Source organism: Boleophthalmus pectinirostris, unplaced genomic scaffold, assembly GCF_026225935.1.
Source record: "Boleophthalmus pectinirostris isolate CB_2022bp ecotype Guang Dong unplaced genomic scaffold, ASM2622593v1 HiC_scaffold_23, whole genome shotgun sequence".
Classification (NCBI taxonomy): domain Eukaryota; kingdom Metazoa; phylum Chordata; class Actinopteri; order Gobiiformes; family Gobiidae; genus Boleophthalmus; species Boleophthalmus pectinirostris.
In genome coordinates, this window is record NW_026571207.1 from 24,753,287 (window position 1) to 24,777,104 (window position 23,818).

General features: G+C 39.7%; 2 protein-coding genes across 8 annotated transcripts; both read right to left on the reverse strand.

Moving 5' to 3' along the window:
• Nucleotides 1-12: 12 nt before the first annotated feature.
• On the reverse strand, nucleotides 13-20,782 carry LOC110162431 (catenin delta-1-like). 7 transcript variants are annotated; one of them, XM_020927327.2, is made up of 22 exons: nucleotides 20,448-20,782; nucleotides 12,058-12,186; nucleotides 11,287-11,474; nucleotides 9,340-9,408; nucleotides 9,139-9,258; nucleotides 8,463-8,722; nucleotides 8,110-8,391; nucleotides 7,801-8,038; nucleotides 7,491-7,713; nucleotides 7,209-7,401; nucleotides 6,712-6,829; nucleotides 5,824-5,980; nucleotides 5,590-5,607; nucleotides 5,238-5,306; nucleotides 5,009-5,136; nucleotides 4,672-4,822; nucleotides 4,370-4,562; nucleotides 3,233-3,432; nucleotides 3,060-3,101; nucleotides 2,916-2,977; nucleotides 2,667-2,766; nucleotides 13-1,400 (listed from the first exon to the last, which is right to left on the reverse strand). In XM_020927327.2, the coding sequence occupies exons 3-21, from the start codon at nucleotides 11,443-11,445 to the stop codon at nucleotides 2,707-2,709; spliced, it is 2,742 nt and encodes a 913-aa protein (XP_020782986.1). In that variant the 5' UTR covers nucleotides 11,446-11,474; nucleotides 12,058-12,186; nucleotides 20,448-20,782; the 3' UTR covers nucleotides 13-1,400; nucleotides 2,667-2,706. The 7 variants fall into 7 exon arrangements, with proteins under 7 accessions (XP_020782986.1, XP_020782985.1, XP_055015100.1 ...); XM_020927326.2 differs by having other exon boundaries at nucleotides 11,287-11,450; nucleotides 20,448-20,781; XM_055159125.1 differs by lacking the exon at nucleotides 20,448-20,782 and adding an exon at nucleotides 14,161-14,413 and having other exon boundaries at nucleotides 11,287-11,450.
• Nucleotides 20,783-21,505: 723 nt separating this feature from the next.
• On the reverse strand, nucleotides 21,506-23,476 carry LOC110162248 (oocyte zinc finger protein XlCOF6-like). Its single transcript, XM_020927117.2, has 4 exons — nucleotides 23,076-23,476; nucleotides 22,878-22,933; nucleotides 22,458-22,530; nucleotides 21,506-22,388 (listed from the first exon to the last, which is right to left on the reverse strand). The coding sequence occupies exons 1-4, from the start codon at nucleotides 23,368-23,370 to the stop codon at nucleotides 21,709-21,711; spliced, it is 1,104 nt and encodes a 367-aa protein (XP_020782776.1). The 5' UTR covers nucleotides 23,371-23,476; the 3' UTR covers nucleotides 21,506-21,708.
• Nucleotides 23,477-23,818: the final 342 nt, after the last annotated feature.

The following is a 23,818-nucleotide window of genomic DNA, read 5'->3' on the forward strand; positions in this document are numbered from 1 at the left end:
TGCACACCTTCATCTAAGAAAAGATCTTTATTTATAAAAACAGTATAACCAGTTACATTTTATACTGAAAAAGCAACTTCAAGAGCCAAGGCAGGTACGAATGGTACATCATAATTTTACATGGATAGGCAACGTTACAAATATACTATAATGTGTGTGGAGTTATAAAAAACAAAAACACAAAGATGATTGGTCTCTTTTGCCTTAAATGTAAATGATAAAACCAGGGCTAAAAAACTGAATATTTTGCAAACTAAAACCATTAAAATACGCAAACAGTAGAAAAACAAAGCTGTAAAAACATTAGGTTCAACATGTGCTTATTTTATCAGTATCCCAATTAAAACATTATTGAGTTTCCTTTGAGGATATCAAAAATTCATGTGCATGTTATGTGCAACTTTGCCAAAAGCAGCAGATCTGTGATATTACACTTAGCCCCCATTTAAATGTTTGAATGAATATAACATTAGCTTGTAGCAATTGCTTTAGTAGTGTTTTTTATTTTCTTTTACGCCTTTTCTGGCAACCTTTGGAGGTCAGACAATAATTTTTCAGTGGGAGAAAGGTAAAAAGCAAGGTCTCAAACAAACAAAAAAAGAGGCGATTTGTACAAAACATTGGACACAAAGTTGTCACAAAAGCGTGCATTCAACAGACATAATGCACTATAAGCAGGTCTGCTCTGTGCACACATAATAACAACATAATGCTTAAGGTCCTTATTCATTTGACACACATACACACTATCACAGGTTTATCGTATGACAAATATACACACGCCTGGCTTCTTCACACCTGTCTCTGACCCGAGCAGGGGAAAATAAGTCTACACAGGAAAATAAAGCCTATATTAAACAACATTCTTAATCTACAGGTCACTCACATCCTGCTAAAATATCAGCCAGTCCAAAACTCCTAACACTCCCATCAAAGGGGCAATTTAAATTAAGTCGTCAAACCTTAAGCAGTCATCCATTTTCTTTCTATATACAGAATATAACCTACATAGAAGAACAATTTATCAATAGGATGCAGTGTTGGCAGCAACAACTTTACCATGACAAAGTTTTACTAAATTGTTGACAATAGCAAGAGAAAAAGAACAAGAATGACAACACCAAAATTAAATGATTGTCAACAAAGGCGATTGCCAATACATAAGAATAATAATTTAAAAATTGTATATATTCTGTTTGCTACAATAGACTTGTAGAAAAGTTGGTGTCTATGTGTCACTATGTGCTGCATGTCATGTTTTGCCTGCAAGCAGTCTCTTTGGATGTTGCCCCCTGGTGGTTTAATCCCATGGTGAAGGGGGCCTGTGCATCGGAATCTTCTTCAGTAGCAGTGATAGGGCAGGGATGGCCCCGTCTGGGTGATGCACACTATTAGTTTTTCTGTAGGAACAAAAAAACAAAGTGTGAATAAAAGCACATCATCGTAGGAGTGTTTTACAGTGGAACAAGGAGGTCATTCACAAAGAAGCACAAGGACTCATTTAGTGGTATAAGTATTGTATAGTGTAAACTAGATCACAACCAACACTACAGACATGACTAAGATTACACTGAAGCCATGTTTCTATAAAGATTTGAACAATTGCTACTTAATTTTAGATGATTTTCTGCTCATACAAAATACTCTATAACGTCACAAGGGGGCGCACACACACACACACACAAAAAAAACCTTATACCACTTACGTTTGGGGTTATTCACTACATTCAGACAATACAAAAATGAAAACTATAGCAGTATCACAGTCGGGCACGTATAATACAATATGTCTGTACAATATATTAAAAATATAATGCAGAAAAGGTTTCACAGGGGATTTAAAGTTTAAGAAACAACAGAAAACCTTTAGCCTAACCAGCCATCCTACATTTTTTCTTTGTGATTAAATAATGAAAATAATGAAAGCTGGATGATGTACAGTAGAACACAATAGGGAATGAGACAATGAGACTAAGCTCCAAACCTGAACTAAATGAATGCAAATGATTCGTCAGGTTTGATTTTAATGTACCACCACACACAGGGTTCTGAATAGTGGTGACTCACAAAGCTACAATCTGCTAGAGAAGTATGTTTTTCAAAGTGACTCAAGTAACTCTGGAAAACCCCAAATCATCAGGCTGCAACCTCTAAAATAAATTAGACACTTGGAGAGTGTGTCAGTGTCTATTTTTTTTCCGTAATTTGACCAAATTTCTTTAATAATTAAATAGTAGAAACTTTCAAAATTTATTCATCTGGACATTGTTTTTAAAGACATTTCGGTTACCATCCGGAAGCCACTGTAAATCTCACAAAAACCACCAGTGAAGGAGCACAGAGAAGAGAAGGTTTGGCACTCAGACTACAAAACACTGCCCTGAGGAGACCGCCTTTGAAGCCTTTTCTACCAAGTGGCACTCCTAATATCTTGTAACCCTTAACCCAGTGGTGAACAAAACCCCTAACTGGAGCTGAAGATGACTCAAATCAGATTCAGTTGCTCAGCAGGTGACTCTGATGACTAATTTGCTTAGAAGTGAAGAGTGACTAGAATCTAAAAAATGTGATCAAACACTGCCCTGAGATAAGAGTGTGAGTAGGATTGGCTGACCAGGCTTGAAAACCCTGAAGTCCATGCAGGACGAGAGGTGAGTTGGACATACCATGCTGTTACATGCAGAGGGGTTAGGAGGGAGGGGAGGGCTAACCATCGTAGGAGTCCAACAGGGGCAGGGAGCCCTTTCTGGCCCCATACACCCCTCGCTGAGAGAAAACCAGAGAGAGACAGAGGCGTGAGAACGAGAAATTGTGTGTTCAAGTCAAAACGGAGAAGCTGTTAATGGGTGATTAGGGGTTAGCAGATTGCAGAGGGCAGTGCAGATTGTGAATGAAAGCACACAAGCCATACATACTGGTAAAGTGACAGCAGTGTCATCTAGAGTGCGTTTCCTCTGGTCCAGTGTAGAGTAGCCTTCTGAAACAGAACAGAGGTACATTAATACAACCATATTTAAAATACTTATCACTATCGTTTTTCCCAATAAACAAATACAAACCAGGGCCAAGATCGTTCAGAGGAATCATATCCCTCTTCTCACCTACGGAAAGATACAACTGTCACATGAATTGATTCAATAGCACAAAATAGTTTGACAAAGTATTCAAATCAAATTAAACTAGATCATCACACAGCAAAGTACATCTTATCAAAGTCACGCTGCCTCCTGACCTCTGTCGAGCAGTGGCGTGGTGCTGTCCTCATAGGTGCCATTGGCATGGGTGCTGGGGCCGTTAACGACAGGATTCAGATTCACCATGAAGTCATTTTTCTTCCACCCGTCTTTCTCCAGAGGCCGCCGCAGCTCCTTATGGGCCCAGATGAGCTGCAGCACCTGCCCAGCTCCTCGTGCCTCACGGTCTGAACGCTTTCTGTAGCAGACGAACAACACAAGCATTACTGTACAGTCCATTTACATTTTTTATTATAACTTTTTAAATTTTTTGACCCAAGGGCTTTATTGGATTATACAGTTGAAGTCACGGAAATAGAAAGTTAAAACTACTCCGAAACATTCTCCATTTAAAAGAGATGAGTTTTATGCCATACTGTGGAATATTATTGCCAAAAGAACATTTCCAACAATGGAGATGCAATTCCACTCACAGTAAGAACAAACGTTTTTCTACATTTTCAATACAATAAAAATGTCCAAAATGAAAAAAAAAACAAAACATACTACTACAACTCTGGCAATCACAATAATGTTGTGTTTAAGAATCATCTTTACACTGGCAATGACAATGTTTGGTTGTGGTTCAGTCAGCAGTAGATTTAGTTTTTGACCCAATAGGCGCCCAACAACCTCACTGTTAGTGTCCTTACTTCCTGTACAATTTTATCTCTTATCTAAGTTGTGCTAAAATGAATAAATACATAAAGATAAGGCAGTGAACAGGAAGTGGATGTCACTGACACCATGTTAAAGACCAAATAAAAAAAATGAATAATTCAGTGGAGGAGACCGTGTTTAGACAGATGTTTGTGTCTAATGCTAATTTTGAGGCATACATTTTATTAAAAGAAATAAGCTGAACTGAAGTAATCTGCATGTCAGAATAAGTGAGTAATATTTACTTTAGGTAATTTTAATTTTAATAAGTTGTTTATTTCATGTTTTTTATCATTTTATTAAAAGTGGCTGTTAGTTTTGAGACACAGTGAGCTAGCTAACATGCTGCTGTGCTCAGGAGCCTAACAGGAGTCCAGAGATCCATCATTAATCAAAGTTTAGATGTTCAGGGTGTCTACAGTTTCTACTCTTCTAATATTGTGCAACACCATGAATTATTTAAACAAGTCGTATACCCGTCTTTGTTGATGAGCACAAGCCTATCAATGCCCTGGGCTGCTCGGAGGGTTTTGGCTGCTTCTAGCCTGTTCCCAAGGACCTCAGCCAGAGTGCTCAGTACAGACACCACAGTCTCCTCCGAAAGAACACGCCCCGACTGGCTTTGGCCTCCAGGGAGATTAGCCACAAGATGAGGCACTGCATGTAAACCTGTTAACAAAACAAGTTGTAATAAAGCCGCGCATTTCCATAGTCAAGTAAACAAGTTATGTTTCCAAAAGCCTAAAAAAAATGCTTGAATGAAAAAGGGTTATTTCACCTAGAAGTTCGCAATTCCGGCTGTCGATAGCAAGGTTTCTCAAAGCGCCAGACATGGCTCGAACTACGCGGTCATTGCCATGGGCCAATAACTCTGCCATCATTGGAAGACCCTTCTCAAGACGCACTGTAGCCCTAATATATCTCCCATACTGAAGAAAAGATGGAAATGATGGTTATAATAGTGAAATTGTGAATATACATTAAATACTGAATCAATATGGCAGTGATTCTCAACTGAGCACCATTTTAATTAAGTACACATTTTATAATAAGTAGTACATAACCAGATGCCACACTTTCAAAACTACTGCACTGAACTAATTAATAATACATACCGTCCATCGTCCAGCACACAGGTTTTGAATGGCACCAGCTGCAGCCTCCAGCACTGAAGGGTTTTTGCTTTCTCTGAGAAGTGAAGTGTAAACTCGCACCACCTCTGGCTGATACAAAAGCTCATATCCTGAAATAAGATTCAAATAATTTCAACAAAAACAGACAACACAAAGGTTTAATTAAAGTTATAATTTTAAATAATCTCTTCAGTGTTTTTCAGGGACATACCTTTGGCAGGCGTTGTCCTCTTTGGAATGTCAACTTGGTCCGCACTTCCATCGACTCCATCTTTCTTTCCTGCAGGAATGAAAAACAAAACAAAGATAAAGCTCAAGAAACAAAATATCTATGTACCCTGTATTTTTGTATGTAACTGACATGCCGCCATTGGACAAGCTGATGTGTGACCATGCAATGCCATGTGTGAGTTCTTAACATGCACACTCAGTAAAAATACATTCAAATATGGTTTATGGTGACTTTAATGTGCCGACTGAATAAAAAATTGTTAGTCAAATGCGTGATGGTGATGGGGTGGTCAGTTTTCAATCCGCAGTAACACCAAGATGAGACTTCTTACCTTTTGAAAACCACTCGTCTAAACCAAACAAAGAGAGAAGGTAAGAAGAAGGAGGGTGGGAGGAGTATTGGAGAAAGGAAAAAGGATGAAGAAAAAAGGTGGAATATTGTGAAAACCAGCAACAGGCGCTTTTTGCCACCACCAAGCTCAAACCCAACAGCAATGAACTGTCATAAACAGCCAATGTCTTTGATTTTGAGTGCTCATGACCTGCTAAAGCTGCACAACACTAACCTTTGCCTTTTCGAGAGCCAAAACAGCCCCCTTTGTTTGCTCCATGAGCGCCCCCTTGGCTCAGTGGTGTGTTGTCAATGTAACGCTCACATCCAGGGATCTCCCTATGGACCTGATAGGACAGATTCCTCAGGAGGCAGACACAGTTCTCCACCAACTAGAAATTAAGCAATGGAAGAAAAAACCATAATTATTAACAATGTGACCAAGAATACAATATAATTAAAAAGTTATGGCCCTTCTGATCATGAAATAATTATTTTTATTTTATGCTACTTTAAAAGGTTCAATACACAATATTTCTTATGGAGGGTCTCCCACCTGCTTATCTCCATGCAAATAGTATTGCTTTGTCAACAGTGTTCCACAGTATACAGTAAACAAGCAGATTACAGTACTATGCTACATTACAATTCAGATCTGTGGAGAGTTGGCCCTATTCATAGAAGGAATGATAAAATTTGAGAGCAATGGAAACACTGCTCTCAATAAATGCTAGATGGATATGTTTAATGTCATACCATGAAACATTCCAGGCATAGCACTAACCTCTTCATGGAAACAAGGCAGGTATGGAAACCTCCACCAGAAGAGTTGCACAGTGCACCTTTAAATTCACTGAAACCAGCACTGTTATATCTGCAAAATCTTGTAGCACCAAATGGACTATTAAAATTGAAATTAATGGCCCATTTGTGTAAGGTAGTGTTTTAAAAAATTATATCCATGGGTGTCAGAATGATTTAAAATTAGCACCGTTATCATAGAAATAAAACAAAATTAATTAGTGTATGGATAAAATCCTCAAAATGTTGTCTAAAACCCATTCCATGTGCCATCTCACCACCACTACATTTAAGCATGACTAATCTGAATAAATCCAGTCACCTTATTGTCTACATCTTTGCGGTTGATCTGTGACTGAACAATGTACATGAGGGAATCCACCAAACCAGAGCACTCCCTCAGCTTTCGCCGTGCCTCGCTTCGTTCTGAGCTCACATTCCTGTTAAAAAGAAGTACAATGTTCAACAAGACTACATTTAAAAGGACTTAGATTGCGCTATTTTATGATCTATGTTATAATGTTGTTTCCGCATCACAAGGAGTTGTGTTTTGTTTCATTTCACATGTTTAATGCACAAACCCTGCATATTTAGGCTGAGTTATTCTCTCAAACTGAAACACTGTTCCACTGTGTGATGTCATGTGGTAAATAGGAAGTGTTCCACTGTTTTAAACTCCATACACATTCATGAGACAACTCCAGGTATGTTTTTCATGAGACAACAGCATTCAAACATGGCTTAAAGCCCACAAGAGTGAATTTTATGTAGTATAGGACCTTTAACAAAGACTAAAGTGTATTTTAAAAGCTCATGTACCTAAGGCAACCAGCTGTGTTCGTCAAAGCCGTCTCCCATTCCAGGTGCCGCGGTTTGCAGCTCTCCTCTGGCACATTACCTCCGCGCTCCCAGCCTGAATGTGGCACTATTACCTCATCAGCTAGTGCATGAAGGGCGTGGTCCACTATCTCCATCTTTACAGCGTCGTGCGATGAGAGGTTCCACAAAGTGCCTGAACCCCAAAATAAATCAATTCAATTAGACACTTGGAAACTTAAAACATGAACCTTACGGGTCATGCAGTACTGTGTGTTGCAATACCTGTGATTGTGTCTGTAAGGTCCTGGTCATGTGTTTTTCTAAGTAATCTGGTCAACGCTGGTACGCCATCACAATTTTTGATTGCGATTTTGTTGTCTGGGTCCCGCCCATAGGAAATATTCTTCAGTGCCCCACAGGCAGAGTGGTGCACCTCCTTGTTGGGGTGGTCCAACAAAGACACCAGAGCTGGAATACCCTTTAATCTCCGCACTTCTGACTTGACCTTCAAAACATAATCAACATTAGAGAACTTCCACCTAGTACATCCTGTTTTTGAACAGCAGAGATTCTCTACAGTGCAGTGCTTTACCTTGTCATTTTTAAAAGTGAGATGCTGTAGAAAGGCAGCAGCGTTGGTCTTGACGGGGTCGAGGCGATAGCTCAACATAGCGATGACCTCAGGCAGCTCCGGCTGTCTCCAGGAGCCCTGAGGGGCCTTTCGTAGTGTGCTGTCCAGAGAGGCCATGCTCCCCCTGTCCAAAGTCATAGGGACCCCCCAAGCATAAGGGTCCACTCCAATATCACTGTCCAAAGTGTCTTCACAACTCCTGTGGACAGACAAGAGTTTAGGTTTGAGGTCTACAAACCTGCTAACCACTGTCTGACAACAGTGATTTACCTTAACCTTCTGCGGTCCATGCCTCCTGGGCCAGGCCCGAGGCGGGGCATGGTTCCATAACCCCCAGGGTGCATGGGTGGGGGTCCCATTCCATAGTCATCATATCCAACACTGCGCTGGTCGTCCTCCAGCCCATAATGTCCATGACCATACCTCATGTCCATAGCAGAGCCCATGCCCCTTATCCCTCGGCCCACTTGGGGCTGAGCAGCGTAAGGGTCCATCTGCTGCCGGCTCGGGGCGCGATAACCAGAATCCAAAGTTCTGTAGCCATCAACAGGCCTGTGGATAATACCATTTATGTATACTTCTGCACAACCAAACGTCAGAAAACCCTTCAGAGTGTTCTGTACCTGTAACGTTCTTCCATGTGTGACCCTCTGCTTAGACTGGTGTAAGCTTCCGAGGGAGGGGCTCTGTATTCGTCATATCCCCCCACAGGGCCATAGTGGTAATTCCTGGGGACTGTAGCAGTAGGATAATCTGGGACCCCTGCCTGTCTGTAGGGCCGGTCCAACGTGGCACTGTACACTCCCATCCCCGGCACAGGGAGGCCACCATCAATGGACATGGAGTCTGAGGGCATGACTGTGCGCGAGATGGGTTTCTTCATCTAGAATAGTCAACAATGGCATATAGCAATTATCTTTGATGGTACTTGATGTGAAATGTTTGAGAACTATATCTGGCTTTCTGAGTACCACCAGATCTAATCCCAAAGTATTCCAGGCAAAATGATTGCTAAATCAGGTCTAAATTTTGACTAAACCATGGATAAAGTAGTGTTTAACCAAAAGCATTACATACATGTCCATAGATTTGTCTTAAAATAGAGCAAAAATTTGAAATGCAGATCATGTAGCATCAGAGTTTGAGAAACACTAGCAAATATCATTTTAATTTGGCAAGTAGAACTATATCCATTTTTATTCCAAGCCCAAATGCACGCCCTTTACTGCACATTCAAAAGGACTAAGACTAAGTTTCTTTTTGATTGTAACAGGTTTAGAGTTGTTATGGCCTGCGTACCCCATTATCTTGTCTCCGGGCAGTTCCTTCATCTGAAAACACTGAATGGGCCTCGTGGGAATCGTCTTCTGGTGTGTAGCCGTCATCTACAGAGTTGTGTGCGGGGTCCACCATCCTGTACTGTATTGCAGACAAACACAAGACCCATTTAAACCCTTTGTACAGGGGGGTCAGAGCACAGGATGCACTGAGATAATGTACCTGCGTGCCGTTTATGTATGGGTCAGTCAGTTTCAGGCGTTCAATGTCTGCATCACATAAGCGCCCGTTCTGGAAAGAGAAAATGTACAATTTATTTCTGCATTTACCTTATGTTTTTTTTTTTGGCCTCATATTGAGCAATTAAAATTTATTTTTACTTGTTTTTAATAAAACATACAATTTCCTGAACATAAACAATTATAGAATACATAATTATATAATAAAGTATAATAAATTATTTACTGACATAGAATTGTCTGTAAACCTCTCAATTTATTATAAATGACTGAATCTTTAACTTAATTCATATTTCATTAAATTGCACAGCCCTATCTACTAGATTTTGTAGATAAACACACATGGAGAGCTCATAGATGTTTCCCTGTTACTTAATTCGTATTTGTAAATAACCAACAAAACTATCTGTTTTTACAGGCACATTTTTCAATGTAAGCTATTGTAATTGAAATTTCCCTTATGCATCACTAAAGTCTAAAAATAAAGTTTTTATCTTGTTTTTGTGTTAAACTTTTAAAATCAAGTTTGAGGAAGCAAAATGAATACACACTGCTTGACATAGCTCCCCCTTTAAAAGTAAGATATGAGTCACCAACAGACGTGTAGGAGGACTTGGAATGCAGCCATTCATCTTTATGCTCATCACTTACTCAAACAATGCCTGGTTGTAGCTTAAGTTGTGCCCTTCAGTTTAATCACACTATTGTACTATCTTTTCTCAGCCCCTCTTGACATACAACTAATTACATAACACCACTGTTTGATGGTGTCCACATGGGGGCAGCACTGCTATTAAAAAGAAATAATTAAAACTGAAAGGTCAGACTTCCTCTGTGATTATTTATGATGAGCTTAACAGGCTTATGTTAGTCATTTACTGTATTAATTAACAGCTGGTGCAGACAGTGTAATCAGACAGATCGGCCAAAATAAATATTAACAGGTCTTTCAAATGATTAAAATATTAAGATTTGTTTCTCAATAGTGTGTACTCTCAATGTCTTAAAATCTATTAACTGCCAATGTCTGTGCTTATTAAGTGATCCGTTTGTAAAGACTAAAGCTAATCTAAAATCAACTGTGAGGGGAAAAAAAGCAGTTATTTTATTTAAAATACAAAACAATTTATGTTTTTCAAAATATAGGACACAAAAATACAGAACTGGATTATGCAAAATGAACAGATACACAACACAATGCTGTCACTTGTTAATCAGCACATGCATGAAAGTGACAACGTACAGCCACAACATGCTCAAACACGAAGGGACATGACAAGAATTCCACAAAAGCGAAGAGGAAAGGTGAGCATATCTGGCGTGTGACAAAGCAAGGCATGCTGGGAAAAGCTCAGAGTTGCTGATGACCATCTCTGGCATGTCAAAGGCACTGGAGGTATGTGAGGCTGTAACTGATGGGTTTTGCAGATGGGGGCTTCACACGTTTAACACTGACACACAAATGTAACATTGCAGTGACCACAGAGGATTGGTCAGAAATCACTGAGAAAATGGCACATGATTTTGAATGACACTGGTATGGGAAAGGACTGGAGAAGTCCTCAATGGCTTCCAGGCAGAGGTGGGTCTAATTAGTCTAGTTGGTATAGACCAACTTAGGTACTGACATTAACTTCCCATAGGGTTGTGCAGTGTTTTAGAAATTACAGGGTGCACACTCAATTTGAATGTTTTTCTTTAGTGGAACTGAAAAGTTGTTTTTCATATTATTAGTTGTTATAGTATAAAGTATCATCAATAGAGGACAACTCTTGACACTTTTGTTAATTTTTTTGCATAATATTTTAGAAGAAGCTTGATTACTTTTTACTCTCTTCAAGTAATAACAATATCCATGTCTAGTAGTAAAATTCTTCGCTATCCCACCTCTGCTTCTGGGACGGTTGATATTGGGTGGGCTAGTGGTTACCTGCTTGTGGGGCAGAGGGAGGCCCATGGCGGAGGGGCTGGTGGCGGGGAGCCCCACTCTCCTCCTCTCCTCCTCCAGGGCCCGGCTCAGCTGCTCAAACTGCACCTCCTGCTCCCTGACTGACTCCAGCAGAGCGGCCGCGCTCTCACACTGCTCCATACACACTGCACACGGCCCATAGACACACACTGTTACACACAAGTACACACAGGCAGCAACTCTGACAGGGAGCGGACCAAAACAAAGGCACACCTTTCCCAAAAACAGCCACAGCAAAATGTGGCAGATAAACCTTTTGTGGGATTGGCTGAAGCTGCAGGGGACCGTGGGAACTAAGGCTTTAAAATACTCATCACTAGGACTACTGCAATTGCAACACTATACATCTACACATACCATTTAAAATTGGCAGGTTTCTTTACTCTGAACTCAATGTAAAAATACAATATCAATTATGGACTTTTCAGGGTCCATTTAGTGTGCTGTTTCTCTACTACATTTATTGTTTAAGTTTTAACATTATAACACTATTTTGGATAATCATATTGTAGCCACCATTTCAACTCCATTAGAATTGAAAAGGGAAGTGTAGTGTTTATAATGTGCTTATTGTAAGTGTATTTTCAGCCACAGCTGCATGCACGGTGACTGTAAGTGTGTTGTCTGTAAAGTGTAAAACTTTTTGTAGAGGGGATATTTAAACCAATACCCAAAACTTGCATGCAGCATTCACCAAAACAAAAATCAAAAGTACAAATTCTGAATACACACCTTCACCAGTGGGCGTGGCTTAGTAGAACAGGTGGAGTTCAGGCACCAAGAACCCAGAGCTTTAGCTGCTCATGGGAAAAGGGGGACAGGAGCACGGAGCCCAGAAATAGGTGGATCAACAGGGAACAACTGAGAGAGAGAGTGGAAAGGCAGGGAAGGCGGGAGAGAAGGAGAAAAAGAGAGAAGAAGGGTGATCATTTTAGTCCAGGCACTTCTGTTTGAAAAGCAGCAACATAGTGAGAATACCGTACAAGTATGTCAATGAGGCCACGTGTTTGTTCTGTAAAGAAAATAACAGCCCAAGACAAAAAGCCTCACAGAGGCAAGCTCTACCTGGCCACACCCTTTATTTATTTTACATCATGTTGAGCAGAGCTAGCAAATAATGCAGACACTATGGGGACTGCTACTATTTCAGCTTCCTGTTATAGGTGACATTTTGAAGACTTCACAATTCAAAAGATGGAATATTTCAGTTTTATTACCATCAATCATTCTAAAAACACAAACAAGTTTTAGTACCCATATGTGCTTTATTTAGGATTTTACTAGGTTTAGTCTGTTTATACTGCCACTAGGTTTATTATAGAAAAAAATCTCAACATATACAAACACTAGGTAACATGATTATCAATTGGAATAAAGCTTGTTACTGTTTTGCTAATTGTTGTGGTTAATTACTTTAACAATTTTTGGCCACAATAGCGTGTACATGCAAAACAACTACTTACAATACCAAAGAGACTTCCTCTAAAATCTGAAAATCGCACATTTATATAGACGATTTTAAGGAAGCTCACTCTGCACAGATGTGAGAATAAGTTTTTATGACCAAAAAAAAAGCATCACCCAGCTAAATATTTAAAATGAGTGGGTCAGATTCAGAGACAGGAGGACAGTGAGGTGGTATGTTTCTCTGTGCACCCTGTACTCGACTATACAAACAAAGATGGCCTTATTTAACTGTAGAGCTTGAACAGGTGCAGACCATAGCAGCCTACACCAACCTGCACTGGACTAAAATTACAGGTTCCCCATTCATTCACAGGAATAGTACAGAATAGTTAACACCATAGTCCAAAAATTACCTTTTTCTTCTGTGGTGTTTAAAGTAAATACATGTGCATATAAGAGAGAAAACGCAGATGTCACAAAGATAACTGGATGTTCTTGCTTTTGATACTAAGGAAAAGGCTTGATATGTTAAACCAATTTAGATGCTTAAATACGAATTAGTACCTCTGAATATTGTTTATAATGATTACAGAAAAAAAAACAGAGGTTGCATCTTATGATTTTTTTCTTACTATTTTTAAAGAACAGTGCAGAGTTTTGCCATCACACCACTGCTAGGGGTGTGCAAAAACATTGAAATATCAATATATCATATCGTTTAATGTGATGATAACATCGATATCGTGGGCTGCTGTATCGATATATCGCCAAGAGTATTTTTTGGTATATTTTACTAAATTATTTTGTTACAGCGCTACAGTTTTGTTGCTTGTTGTAGCGAAAGGAAACTCGTTTATGCAACACATTTGACATTTTCAGTTTTGATGATTAAAATGGGTGCATTTCATATGAACTTTGCATAAGAAGCCATGATTTAGACTGTATTTTTTATTGAACCGTATTTAATCGATTTGAAATATATCGAATTGAATCCATTTGAAAGTGCACCGTATCAAGGTATGTATCGTATTGTGGCCTAGGTATTGAGGTATGCATCATATCGGCAACTTCTTAATGATATCCAGCCCTAACCACTGCTAAGAACAACTAACATGCCAACAGCGCATCAGTATTAATTCCTAGTTTGAGGATGATTTAAAAAAAAAAAAAAAAAAAAAGTTCAATTTACATGCAAACAGTACACAGCGGTCTCATTTTGATCAAAAGAGCTCCTTGTTATAATATACTTGTACTGAGGTGAAACAATATTTTATCCTGTTTAAGCAGCACATGCATAAGAAGTGACCAACTGAAATCTCTGACCCTGACCTGACTCTTGTTTAACCTCCCTTATCTGGTCTTAACTGAACAAATGCATTGTTTTACCCAAACTAAACTTGTTAGTGATGCCATTATCTGCTGACTCACCCTTTGCCTTCAGTTCCATGTAACCCCCAACTTCAAACAGGAATAAACAGGCTTGTATGACCGGTTAGACAAGGCTCAGAGGGGGCTGGCCAACTTCCAATTTCCCCCTGTGTTCCTCCAGTTCCAGCTAAAATCACATAGTTTCATCCCAGTATCATTAGTAAAGTCTAAATTAAGGCAAAAGTGCAAATCAACAATAGCGTACTCAAAATATCTAGAAAAGTATTTGTGAAGTGAACCTGTGAAAGCATGTGAAACTGAGTCATATTTTCAAGTGAACTTGATTAGGCAAACATAAAATGACACAGACAAACTGACAGACTGTTGCAACACCTTTTTAACTGTAAAAAACAAATTATCACAGTTGCTTGATGACTAACACAAATGTAGCTTATCTTGTAGTTTAGCTCATGTGGGGAAGAAGAGGGAGGGTGCGAGGACTTTCTGATGAGAAAATAAGGAGTGGTTGGAGTAAGTCATGACATTTTTTTGAAAACCAAACCAGGAGATTGCATAGGAGATGACAATGACTAATAGGGAGACGTGAGGTCATTTTACACACACTGAGGCTTATAGTCAGAAACCAAAGTTAAATAGCCTCCACTGAAGAGATCCTGTCTGTACCACTCATGCCCATATATGGTCATGGCCAGAACACAGCTGATACAAGGGGAAAATACAGACAGACAGGCAGGCAGCATGGTTTAGAAGTGGCAAACGCATATAAAACTACACTCAAGGAACAGGAATCTGAGGAGGAGTAGGGATGAGATAAAGAGGAGGGCGCTAAATGACTGATAAAACTTAAGGCTGAATTCTTGACATTGTCTGCAGTCAAGTTAGCACAGCAGGCCACCCACTCTTCTACTGTAAACCAGTACTCACAGAACACAGGCTAATATGCATTGAAAGATCTGTCTCTCTGCACTTTCACACTAAATTGCTGTAAATGTGACAGTGAAAATAAAGACATGCTGGAGTGGTAGTATGTATTGCTCCACTGATGTTGTTTTTTTGGATTGTTTGTTTGTTATATTATGATTCACGATGGCATTACTGTTAAGGACCGGGGGATAATACAGACTTTATTCATTGCCATTTAACAAAGTCTGAACTTCTGCTCCAAACCACATGCTTTACTGACCTTAGAAGACGATAGAAATTACTGAAACACTAACAATTAAAATTCAATTCATTACGCAGCCAAAAGTTAAAATTAATATGCCAGAGGGGTAGTGCAATATTGGCCCATTAGTTTTGTAATTATAAAGCATATAGTACTACAAAATACAAATAAACATGCCATTGCAGAATGCAGGACAAATTTTCCAGTGACTGTCTTGTAATGAATTTTTGGCCCTTTGGGAAATGTATTCACATCCTTCAGCTATGTTCTATAATGTGGTATAGAGTGTGCCAAAAGGACTGTTGAAGGTCTATACAGTTGCAGATATTTGCACTTTTATTTTTCATTTGAACACTTAAATGCAAAAAGCTGCGCAAAATGTGACTACACCGCTCTCTATTGGGTTTGCAATGAAATAAAGTCATGGTTAAGTTTGTTGCCATTTCAGATCATATTATTTGTGTAGAAATTATCAAAATTTGCCCTATATATAACTGGCCCAAAAATATTGGCAGAGCTTGTTGGGCATCAATCGCTCTAAACAATCGGCATCAGCATCGGACATGAAAAGAAAAAAAAAACAACATATCAGTCAATCCCTAAGTACAGTAGTAGGGGTGTAACGATATCCAAGTCTCACTATACGATATCGTCACGGTATGAACCTCATGGTATGATATTTATTGCGATATCATGGGAAAGCTCATGATATGGTGGGGAGGCTCATGATTAGGGATGTAACAATATCCAAATCTCTTGGTATGATATTTTCACGATATACATCTCACAGTACAATATTTATTGTGATATTTTGTGGAAGCTAACAAACCCATTCATATGCTACTTTTTCCTCTTAAAATGCCTTGACAAGACTTAGTGCAAAGAACTAAGACTTAAAAGTGCTTAGAACAGTTATTTCTTCTTGTAGTCTGCACTGAAATGGAGCAAAGGATCATGGTCTATGTAGTTCCCTCTGACTGTTTTTTAAGCTATTGCTGCACCATAACTCTTTATTTAAGCAAAGAGACTTCTAATTCGATATATTGTGATGGTCCACGATATTATTTTTAGATAAGATCACAATATTTCCGTTATTGTTACATCCCTATACAGTAGCAATAATTCACTATTATAATCACAAAAGGGTTGTACAGAACAGTAGTGTCCTTGTTAACACCTATAAATCATGAACAAATCAGTTATCAACAAGCACCCATAACAGACAGAGTTACACAAAATGTACCCTGTGGGGTAACGGTCATTGCCATCACGCTCATTATCCTGCTTGTCGAGGGCTGACTGTCCCACGCTGCCTCTTCATAATGAGCCCATGCATCAGTGTGGAACATGACAGATTATAAACAGCACAGATAAGTCTTGGCATGTGAAGACTTGGGAGTGAGCGTGTGGCTTAACCTCCACTGGACCGAGGCATCCGCAGCTGTCAGTCTCAGAGGTCAGTGGAACAATGTGGCGTTTGTACAACTCAAGACATATCAATGAAATTTTAACCTCACATTTTAACTTTATATTATGCTTATGTGTTTTTTTCTATCTTTTATTGTAAGGTAGGGCTGCACAAATAATACAATTCTCAGTCATTTCCAGTAATCAGCCTGGGTCTTTTTCAATAGAGAGGTCCACACAGCTAATCCTCTGTCAGTAAGCATCTGGTTTGGAGCATAGTTTAGTCTTTGGAGAAATAAATTGGACTGTTTGTGTTGAATGGCCCTGATTAAAAAGTTTCTCTTGTTTATCTTAAGGAAATTCATTTTGAAAGTCAAATTTGTTTTTAATAAGACAATAATATGGAATAAAAATGATAAGTCAAAACAAGAAAAAAAAAATCTTGATTTGTTATACAAGATGCACAAGAATCTGTATATGTTTAGAAATATGGTTGCAAATATGGTTACAAATTCTCATTGTGGTCATGGCTTAATCCATGTTTATGAGAATAACTGATAAATAGAGGAATTTAAATTTGCTTTACAATTGTCTCATAGCTATTTACAGGCATGTTGATCTTTCGTTCAATCTGAGACCATTGTTTTTGGGGGTCAATATTTATCATGGGTACAATTTCTTTGCAAAAGTGAGGTTTTTGCCATTTTTATGCAATAACACAAGATTTGAGCTGTTGAGGGGAGAATAAATCATTTATATTAGTTAATTTTCATATTTATTAGTTGCAGCTCACACCTTTTAATGATACAGTCCATTTAAAAATGGGTTTACTGGGTTTGTACTGCTTTGTGTCTGTGGCATGAATTTTTTTTCAATATTATCTTTTATCTCAATATCTATCTGTAAGGATACATGCTGCTTCAAAATGTGTTATTGCATCAGGCCTATCTATTTGGAAATAATCCTAATGCATATTTGTTAAAGCATCATCTGAGATGACTTTTTCTGTCATACACACAGTCATGAGTACATCCATGTTTAAAGAGCAGGAGCTGTAGCAAGAGGCCACAGTACACACACATCATATGACCCATGTCTTACACTTGGCGCTCCCTGTGACACAGCTGTTAGTTTCAGCCTTGAAGCTCCTCTCAGTTTCAATGGAGAAAACAATCGGTGCTGTCCCCCTGCCACTCCCGCCTCCCCCCTGAACCCACTTCCCGAGAAACAGGATGTTGTGGATTGTGCATCTGAGGAGTGAGAGGAGGATGCATGAAAGATTGCCTCGCTTGCCAAGAATCCTCTCCTACAGAACTACACACACAGGGACCAGAAAAAAAACAAAACAAACCACATTAGCAGCAGGGGGGAGCTATTTAAACTGACCACCTGCTCCTGGTTGACCTCTGCCTTTTACAGTGGTCAGAATTTCCCATGTTCAGATGTTGATCAGACACACTACTTCCTCTTTCTTGTATGGTTCTCCATCTAAAGTAGCTGCTTCTGTATTTTGTATGAGCCAAACCAAACCATCGATTTAGAAAAGGGTTCAAATTTTCAGAGTGATTCATGACTGAATTGACAAAATCACAACTCAGTCACAACTTAATATACATGATTTAATTTGCTGCTATTCTGTAGTTCCTTCACATCACATAATTGGATGCTTACAACAGACATTTTGCATAATAAACCATATATTATTTCAACATTAAAACTTTGACGTCTGCCAGTTGGGATGCAGTGAATACTAATTTTAAATCCCATCAAATCAAACAATTGTCCATTGTACCTTTGAGATTAATTTGAACCAGATTAAGTAAAAAATTCAACTGGAGACCTCTTAATAGAAAATACAAATGAGAGATAGTATGGTCTGAGGTCTTGAAATAGTATAATGATGATGTGAAGTTTTCATACAGAAATCCTCTTTGGATTTCCTGAATAATGATGTGGTTGCCCTGATATTACTTAAGCAAACAAAGCAAAACCCTCAAATGGCACTGCCTCCAATTGCTGACCAGTACAATTTTTGTGTGTAATATTTAATATTGTGTATGTATCCCTGCAGCTACAGTTAAAAACATGGTTGAGAGGTCTTGGGGTCAACATCTGACCAACTTTGACGCACCACGAGTCACAGAAACATCTGATACTGGGGCCGTCCGTCAGCGTGACTCACTTAACTTAGAGACATCTGTGCTGCTCACATGTAGCAACAGTGCACGCTTTGTCGACTCTATAAGGGACGCTCATGTACTATGCAGCTACACCTGTATTCAAAAACACACACTCTACACTGAAATAACACACAGAAAAATGCACATCTGTTTGTGAATCATGTATGTGTAGGAGAGCACTGGTTTGGACTGAGCGTGGCTCGTAATGGGATTGAGGCTTTAACCCACTAATCCACTTACCTCCTCACACATACATGCTGGATATTAACATGCACGCCCAGGCATTTAGCTAAACCTGCACAACTCAAGAGAGCACTTAAAGATCACAGCTCAAAGAAAACACTAAACTCAGAGAATGTTTTGCGGTCTTCACAAAATGCAAAGGTGAACATAGTTTATGCTTCTTTATACATCAAACTGTACTGAAACAGAAATGACTGCCCTAAAGCCTCAGGGGGCTGACACTGGTCCGGTAAACACTGCACTATGCTCCTGTTCATAAACACTGTTTACAGGTTAAAGGAGAGATTAGTGGCACACACCGACTGTTATCCCCACCCATACATTTGCAACCAAAACAAGTTCACACAGGACTGACCTAACAGGTTCAAGAGTTGACAAAGGCAGCGTCCTGCGTGTGACAGACCACCACCCAAAAGCATAAAATACACACACACACTTGGAGGCAACTATAGGACTGTGGAAATGACAACTTCACAAAAACATTCATCGTAATCTTTACAATTCTAAAGCTATGCCATGCATCTGGCGAGAGGGCGTTTCAATTGGACCGTGAACAACTAGGTCAATGCACAGTAAATGCACACAGCGTAAAGCATAGATGTAGAGCCTGACCACCACTATGCTGTCAAGTGTTCAGTTTATAGACAGGTCCAAAAAAGACCGAACCTAACGCTGTCACGTGATGTGATCGTGACCCAGCTGATGGTTGTAATCGTTACATGACTAAAGACTGGTTTATCATCTAGCAGACAAATCTGGGGCATTGACCACACACAGAGCTGGTAACATTACCCACCAGGCTAAGAATAACATTACAAACTAAAGTCTGGAGAACAAAGAGTGGCCCGTGTATTGTGCATCTGTGCGTAAAGACCGCACCAAAGTCCACATAAATTAAAGTTGGGCATCATATTAAGCTTAAACGCTTTCTCAGCAGCACTCATATGACCTGGTTTGGCTGTCTTGCTCCGTTAGCATCACAATAACCCATATAGCCCCATGAGAGCGGTGCCAGCAGCGAGCCTAGCGCATAGCATAGCAAACAGATTAGCAACAAGGGCTCAAGTTCCACTGAATTAAGTTATTTAAAAAGATAGTCTGAGAAATACATTTATACATCGTTAGCGTGTGCATTTGCATCTTTCTGCAATTTGTGAACGTGTGCCCTACTGATAATAAAAGCATGTGAGCGCACGCTAGCAAAGTTAGCATTTTAGCAACCATTAGCCTCTGTCGATGATGTGACCACTCCTTGCCAACGCTGCAGTGCACTCTGTATCAACACGACCCATTTCATTTAGGCACAATCCTATGGCTATCGGTGTACTTACAATGTCCTGCAAATCGCCCACAAGGCCCGAGAGGCTATTCCGTTTGCTGGGTTTTCTCTCTTGTTTTCCCCTCCTTCGCAGCTTCTGGGTCAAGCTTGTTAAAGATGAAGCGACATCACCGAGTTTTCTATCAAAGAGAGGGCGGGTTCAACAAGCGGCTTTACCGTAAAGGCGGCGCACGCGAATTCCTCTGCCACACAGGTGTTTGGTCAAGTATAAATAGCCAACTAAACTCAAACTGTGTAATTTTAGATGCGGATAACTTTTAAGGTATGAGATACAAATCCGAAATGCGAAAAGGATTTGAGATGAGAATTATTGTAGACGCCTTTTTCTCCGCCTGTTTTTATTTCTCCTCCCATTTATTCCCGACCCCAGTCTCGCACTGATGTCATTTCATTGATTGCCCAAGAACAATGGTCAGGGGAGGAAGAGAGGAAGCGGCGTTTCTTGGGGAAGTACAAAACACATTCCACAACAGCGTGCAAAACTATTGGCCAAGATCCATATTGGCACACAAGACTATGCACGGGTCATTGCTTATTCGGGATTTTTGACTGGCCGCCACTGCCCACACACACAGAGCTCCGTCACACTATCCTGAGTCAGTCCCGAGTTTAGTAATTAATATTTTAATATGATCTGAATAGGTAGGCAATTAAAACATCTTGCAGTTCAATAGGCCTTTATAAAGTCAAGGTATATATATGGTGATTATTTGGTTTTCATTATCCTAAAACATGTACAGTTGGGGATAATTTAGTTTACAACTACTAAAGAGTAGTCTCAAAGTGCAACCCTTTGTTAGAAAAACAGAAGATGGTAAAATTAGGACAATGCTGCCTCCTACGGGCACAGTAATATAAGGCATGTCTGCAGCTAGTATGAAAAGTATCCAACACTTGATCATAGTTCATAAATAAAATGTAGGCCTACTATTAATACTAGTAACATTGATGTCATCTTTATAGTCAATGGTCATAAGGCATGTGCTGTATAAACACTCGTATTAACTTGAAATTTGATAAGAAAACACAAAAACAAACAATGCCAATCAATACCATAAAATTATAAACAGTATTTATTTTATATATTATAAAAGGTTTTCAGAATTGATAAACGTATTAATACAAAAGTTTAAAGTGGAACAACAAAAGTAACAGTCTACGTAATAAAGAACCAAAACAACAACTTCACAATTATGGTATTCCTGTATGAAAGGCAGCATAAATATAAAAGTCAATAGTGATACTTGAACATACTAAACAGTGTTGTGCGTGATCTTATGTCGGCGGAGGTTGCTGGGGTTGTTGAAGCTGGTGTGGCACACTGAACAGCTGAAAGGTTTCTCTCCTGAATGCGTTCTTAAATGAATCCGGAGACCACCATTTTGTGTGAAGCGTTTCCCACAGAGCAGACAGACATAGGGTTTTTCTCCTGTGTGGATTCGCATGTGGATTCCTAAAGTGTTCTTGCTAACAAATACCTTACCACACATGTGACAAGTGATGGGAGAGCCACCTGTATGACTGGCACGATGTGTGTTCAGTTCACTACGAGTACTGAATTTAGCCCAGCAGATGGTGCAGGGCAACATTTTGTGAATAGACTTTTGCTTTGGGACAGGACTACTGGAGCTGCCTTCACTACCGGCACCCATGTCCTGGTGGTTCATTGCTATTGAGGTAACATTTTGGATAATTGGTGTTCTTTCCATTTGGTTGGTAACTGGCATTCCAAAAATGTCATTATGCACTGTTATTCGCATATCGTTAGTTGTTAGGTCATGAGAAGCCGTTTGCATGGTAGGTATAGAGGTAAAGGCCAAATGGTCAGACGTGTTGTAAAAAGTGTCACTCTGGTTTATGAAAGCTTCCTGTGCTTGACTTTGGAGGTCCACAGTATTTTCATTCTCCATCTTTGTGCTGCCAGGTCCATTGTCTATAAATATAAACACACATTTATTGTAAAGCTATATAAACTATAAATAAAAATGTTTAAGTCACTCACCACCAGCAGTAACTTCTTCAGACTCATCCTCATCTTTGATCAAAATGACATCAGGACAGTCCACAGCTGTTTTCTGCAAAAGATGTAAACACATGAGTGCACAGTATTTCACTGGAAAAGTGCTGATGAAAATGTTTGTGTCCTTGTACAAGACATTTCACCCTACTTGTCTCACTGTGCCTGTGTCTGTCTACATCTGTGTGTATGAATTAATTAACTGGTGAACTGGAGTGTAGTGGGTGTGGGTGTAGTTGCCAGTAAACCTCTATTATCAAGACACAAATCACCATTTACATTAGGCTATATCCTGCTATGTCCTGCTCATCTAGTCCATCACCCAAGTCCAAAAGTAACCCATACAGTCTATGGTCCTACTTTTTTTCTCTAGACTTTAAAGCATGAACATTTCTTTAAAGTTACCTTTTCAGCGACAGTGTAGGTAGTTTGGTCCTCTGAAACTGCAGGAGTGGAGACATCTTGTGTGAGGGGGGGGGGGGGGGGGGGGGGGGGTAAAACATAATAGTATTACGTTTTTCAGTTATTTGACAATATGTAATTTATTCCCCCACTGGGGGCAGTGTAGGCCAGTTCCCGTAGCCGTATATTTTTGTTGTTTACCTTGTGCTTTAACTCGTGGTTTGGGGGTGTTTGCTCGCAGGACTCCAAAGCGGCTGGAGGGTCGTGCAGCTCGGGCCTGCAGCTTCAAGGAGAAGATCTCGCTCCTCATGAGCTTCACGCGTGTCCGCAGACTGTCGTTTTCCCGTAGGCTCTGGGTTAAGTGCAGGCGCAGCTCCGCAGAGCTCTCACAGAAAAGCTGACTGATCTCCGCTGCTGCTGCCTTCACCAGCGCGTCCATTATGGACAAAAGCTGCGACTCTAGGTTCACACCACCCGGAGGCAAACTCACAGCCATCTTTGTCAATGCTGCTCTCACTGTAATGTTGACCAACTGCGCCGCTCAGACACTGCTCCCTCCAAAAGGGCCGACACAATGGCCTTTTCCGGAGGCATGACGCAATTACCGTAATACACTGTGTAGGTTTGTTTATGCTTAGTGTGTCACACTGGTGTGTATATACTATATAAAATGTACATTTATACTAGTATACCCTAAGTATTTATGTTCATGATGGGTTATTGCCAGTGCTGTTTCATGTACAGTAGACAGTGTTATGAATTATGCATATGACTTTATCTATGTTTTGGCGTTCATAATGTTCAAGTGACATGTGTAAATGAAGAATGTGATGGTGTAACAGACACTTCTTTGTGTACGGTTTATCATCTGTTTCAAGTATTGCAAGTGTATTTGTGATTTTTTTAAACCAAGGTTAAGTTCACAGTGCACATTTTACATATAT

Coding starts and splice junctions, on each gene's coding strand:
- LOC110162431 (XM_020927327.2), bottom strand. CDS start 11,445: ATGGAGCAGTGTGAGAGCGCGGCCGCTCTGCTGGAGTCAGTCAGGGAG. Junction 8,723..9,138: donor CCCGGAGACAAGATAATGGG/GTACGCAGGCCA, acceptor TGACTATTCTAG/ATGAAGAAACCCATCTCGCG. Junction 8,039..8,109: donor ATGGACCGCAGAAGGTTAAG/GTAAATCACTGT, acceptor GTCTGTCCACAG/GAGTTGTGAAGACACTTTGG.
- LOC110162248 (XM_020927117.2), bottom strand. CDS start 23,370: ATGGCTGTGAGTTTGCCTCCGGGTGGTGTGAACCTAGAGTCGCAGCTT. Junction 22,531..22,877: donor CCTACACTGTCGCTGAAAAG/GTAACTTTAAAG, acceptor CATCTTTTGCAG/AAAACAGCTGTGGACTGTCC. Junction 22,389..22,457: donor TGAAGAAGTTACTGCTGGTG/GTGAGTGACTTA, acceptor TTATATTTATAG/ACAATGGACCTGGCAGCACA.